This window comes from Medicago sativa, chromosome 7, assembly GCF_051527215.1.
Source record: "Medicago sativa cultivar Bolivia chromosome 7, Bolivia_mono, whole genome shotgun sequence".
Taxonomy (NCBI): domain Eukaryota; kingdom Viridiplantae; phylum Streptophyta; class Magnoliopsida; order Fabales; family Fabaceae; genus Medicago; species Medicago sativa.
The window spans coordinates 51,062,428-51,067,148 of record NC_140755.1 but is presented as its reverse complement, the minus strand read 5'-3'; the positions used below and the strand labels follow the sequence as shown (position 1 = coordinate 51,067,148).

The window sequence follows — 4,721 nt, the reverse complement described above, 5'->3', positions numbered from 1 at the left end:
AGCAAGGTTGCAAGTTGTTGTTTTTCGAGGGTAACCTCATTTGAATTGAGTCTGTAATTTGGGAATCACAGGGGATTGTGATCTGTAGTAAGGGAGTGAGATGGGATCTCAAATCTAGGAGTTCCTAGGTTGAAGTCTAGTTGGGGTAGGTCCTAGGTCTTAAGTGCAAACGTGGTTTGCTGAGAGCTTTCGAATACGGACTGCACTAGTGGATTTCCTTCCTGGCTTGGTAGCCCCCAGATGTAGGTGACGTTGCACCGAACTGGGTTAACAATTGTCTGTGCCTCTTTTCTTTCCTGTCTATTATTTGCTTTATTATATTTATGTCTATTAGATTAATGTTCTAAACATCATATACAACATCTGTTTATTGTGTCCTGTGTTGGAACATCGTTTGGAACATCGTAAGTCTAACGTGCCAGAATAACAATTGGCATCAGAGCAGGCACCCTGCCTGTTATTGGGTGAGATCCAGAGGAGATCTATTCTGGCAATATGGAGAAAGAAGGAGGTTTCGTTAACAGGCCACCGTTACTAGATGGAACAAACTATGACTACTGGAAGTATGACTACTGGAAGTCACGCATGAGTGCCTATCTCAAGTCTATTGACAGCAAAACCTGGAAAGCAGTGTTAAGAGGTTGGGAACATCCAGTTCTCCTTGATAAAGATGGAAACAAAACAACTGTTCTGAAACCGGAAGAGGAGTGGACTGCTCCTGAAGATGAATTGTCACTAGCAAATTCAAAGGCGTTAAATGCTCTCTTCAATGGGGTAGACAAAAATATGTTCAGACTCATCAAAAAGTGTGATGTTGCCAAAGATGCTTGGGACATCCTCAAGACAGCACATGAAGGAACCTCAAAAGTAAAGAGCTCAAGAGTTCAGCTCTTAACAACCAAATTTGCGAATCTGAAAATGCAGGAGGATGAGACCATCCAAGACTACTACATAAATGTCTTAGACATTGCAAATTCATTTGATTCTCTTGGCGAAAAGTTGTCAGATGAGAAATTGGTAAGAAAGATTCTTAGATCTCTTCCAAAGAAATTCGATATGAAGGTGATAGCTATTGAAGAATCTCAGGATGTCTCCAGTATGCAAGTGGAAGAACTCATAGGTTCTTTACAGAACTATGAGCTTGTTGTTGACAACAAAGGTGAGAAGAAAGGAAAAGGTATTGCTCTTACAGCAAATGCAGCTGATAATGATGAGTGGTATGAAGATGCAGAAGATGACAAAATTGCAGATGATATGGCTATGCTGGGTAGACAGTTCAACAAACTTTTGAAACAAGTCAATAGCATAATCAGAGGCAGTGGGCAAAACATCCGATTCAACATTGACAAGCAACAAAGAAATCCAAGGTATGACAGAAATAATGACAAAAATGTCCAATACAAAGGAGTGCAATGCTTTGAATGTGGAGGTTATGGTCACATTAGAACTGAATGTGCAACTTTGCTCAAGAAACAAAAGAAAGGGATGTTGGTTTCTTGGTCTGATGATGAAGATGGAAATGGTGAAGGAGATGCTGCCGAAATTGTCACTGCCTTGACTGGAAGAGTGATACCCCTGTGTAATTCTTCTGATAAAGACCTTGCTGGTAGGGAAATTCTGGTACCTGACTATGATGATACAGACATGTCTAAGCTTCTAGCAGAGCATGATGAGATTATCAACCAGCTCCTGTATAAAAGATCTAATCATTCGAGCAAAATTGCTGATCTTAATCATAAGGTAATATCTGTCAAATCTCATCTTAACAATGCCTCACAACAAGTTATCATGATGAGTGCTGGAACTGATGTTTTTACTAAGTTGTTAGATGGTCAAACAATAGAAGAACCTAATGACATAGAACATACTCACGAACCTTTGATAAATGAACATAAGATTAGTAACCATGTCCAGTCTCTAGATCAGCATGAGATAAATAAAAGTGTGAACTCAGTTGAAAAGTTAAATTTTGTAAATTCTTCTAGCACAGTGGATAACCCTGGCAAAATGTTAGAACATCCTTCAGAACCTCTCCTAACTAAGCCTGAAAAAGAGTCTTCCACCTGGAAATGTCCTCCTAACAACTTACTAGGACATAAAAATCTGTTGTGCTTCAATCTGTACAAAACACCTGAACTGTATCAATCCAGATCTGTAAAGAGTGAAACATATAAAGAAAGGAAATCTAAATGTGTGGGTCTGATGATTCATACATCCCCAGCAACATCTGATGAGAAAGGTTGGTTCTTTGACAGTGGTTGTTCTAGACATATGACTGGTGAATACAATTACTTTGAAGACTTGAGACAGGTTGATGTTGGCCCTGTTACCTTTGCTGATAACTTTAAAGCCAGAGTTATAGGAATAGGAAGCCTTAAGAAAAGCAAGTTACCTAAGTTGACTAATGTGTTTCTGGTAGAAGGACTCCACTCAAACCTGATTAGCATAAGCCAGTTGTGTGACCAGGATCTAGAAATTATCTTCAGGAAAACTGGATGCAGAGTTGTGAACAAAGAAGGAGAAACCATAATGAAAGGGGTCAGATCTAGAGACAACTGTTACAAATGGGACTCAGAGTATGAGGAACACATTGAGATGTTGCGAGTAATGATTGAACATCATAAGGTGTCTGCCACTGCTCAAGTTGAAAATACTGAAGGTGGAGGAAGTATGGGCGGAGATTTGGTGTCTATGCCAGATACTAAAAATACTATTGAAACCAAATCTACTTCCAATATCAGTTCTGATAATGTGACAGGGAACAAGGCCAATCTAGCAATACAAGGTCCCGCTCTAGAAGAAAAGTTCAAAATTATTAAAATTCTTGACTCTTTAGTTGAGCTTAAATCCATCTGTCTTCTGGTATGTGAAACTTTTATTCAAAAGGAGAATGATGGGTATCTTCAAAAAGATGTTTGTGTAGAAGAACACAGAGTTTATAATGACTCATGTCCTTCTGTCCTTGTGTACAAGAAAGCGTGTCCGTACCTTGAGCAAGCTTCCAGACCTTGGCTCAAAAGTTTCTCAGAGTCCTGTAACATTTGAGAGTACAAGAAAAGTGATGCAGACAAGACCTGGTCTGTAAATAAAGAACATGAAAGATCCCTGATTATCCTTACTTACCCTGTTAATATTGTGTTTGGAGGAATGTCGAATCAAATGGTTCAACATTTCGTTCAGTCTGAATTTGAAATGAGTCTTGTGGGAGAACTAACTTATTTTCTTGGTCTGCAAGTCAGACAGATGGAAGATACAACCTTCATTTCTCAGAGCAAGTATGCCAAGAATATTGTGAAGAAGTTCGGGCTAGATAATGCCAGTCATAAAAGAACACTAGCAGCCACTCATGTAAAGCTATCCAAAGATGAAAATGGTGTAGCTGTTGATCAAAGCCTGTACAGAAGCATGATTGGAAGTCTCCTATATCTTACAGCAAGCAGACCTGACATAACTTTTGCTGTAGGGGTTTGTGCTAGATATCAAGCAGATCCTAAAATGAGTCATCTTGTTCAAGTTAAAAGGATTCTGAAGTACATAAATGGCACCACAGACTATGGGATTCTCTATTCTCACGGTGGAAGTTGCAGGTTGATTGGCTATTGTGATGCAGATTGGGCAGGTAGTGCAGATGACAGAAAAAGTACTTCAGGAGGCTGTTTCTTCCTTGGAAACAATTTGGTGTCTTGGTTCAGCAAGAATCAAAATTATGTGTCTCTATCAACAGCTGAAGCAGAATATATTGTTGCAGGTAGTAGCTGCTCTCAGCTGGTCTGGATGAAGCAAATGCTGGAAGAGTATGATGTTCAACAAAATGTTCTAACATTGTACTGTGACAATCTAAGTGCTATCAACATTTCCAAAAATCCTATACAACATAGCAGAACAAAGCACATTGACATCCAGCATCACTTCATTAGGGATCTTGTTGAAGACAAAATTGTAACTTTGGAGCATGTAACAACTGAAGAACAACTGGCTGACATCTTCACAAAAGCCTTAGATATCAAGCAATTTGAGAAACTACGAAGCAAGCTGGGTGTTTGCATCCATGAGGAACAGCAACCACTGTTCAAAATGTCAGGTACTTTTAGCTGTAATTTATGCTTTTATCACATCTCAGTTTGGCATATTTTATGGCTAAAAAGAGGGAGTAGGTATGTCCTTGCTGTATGTTACCTATATGTCCATGCTGTATGTTACTTGACTATGTGCTTGAGGATGTTGAGACATCCGGTTCCGGCTTTCTGGTGATTTTGGTTTTTCTATTATTTCTGTTAGTTTGTATATATATAAAAAAAAAATTTGCATATATTCAGGGGGAGTAAAGAATATCTGTTTGTACTCCTTGAGGGGGGGAAAGCTTCTGTGTCCCTGAATGTTCCTGTGGATGTTAAAACATCTTGATGGTTTGAGCTACTGAGTACTATATTCCTATTTCTCTAAGTAGCGTGTTGTGACAGATGACTGTCTGTTAGGATGTACAGGAATTTATTTTTCCTTATACGTCCTTTGCTGCATAACTCTGATCTTCTCTCTGATACCTTCTAGTCTTCTCCTTTCCATATGTTAATTGTTGTGTGGAAATAGTGGAAGCAGAATCTGAGACATCTAATATAATTCTTCTAGACCTGAAGATTATGTGTGAAGACTGAAGAACTATATTTTGGTATCTCTTGGAAGTCTGAGAATGTGAACCTTTCTTCAAGGAAGATTTTATTTGT

At 38.8% G+C, this 4,721-nt stretch overlaps 1 protein-coding gene across 1 annotated transcript; it reads left to right on the top strand.

Annotated features, from left to right (window-relative positions):
• The first annotated feature begins 495 nt into the window (after positions 1-495).
• LOC146906553 (uncharacterized) lies at positions 496-3,045 on the top strand. Its single transcript, XM_085728872.1, has one exon. It carries the CDS (start codon positions 496-498, stop codon positions 3,043-3,045), a length of 2,550 nt encoding a protein of 849 aa, XP_085584998.1.
• The last annotated feature ends 1,676 nt before the right edge of the window (positions 3,046-4,721 follow it).

Coding starts and splice junctions, on each gene's coding strand:
- LOC146906553 (XM_085728872.1), top strand. CDS start 496: ATGGAGAAAGAAGGAGGTTTCGTTAACAGGCCACCGTTACTAGATGGA.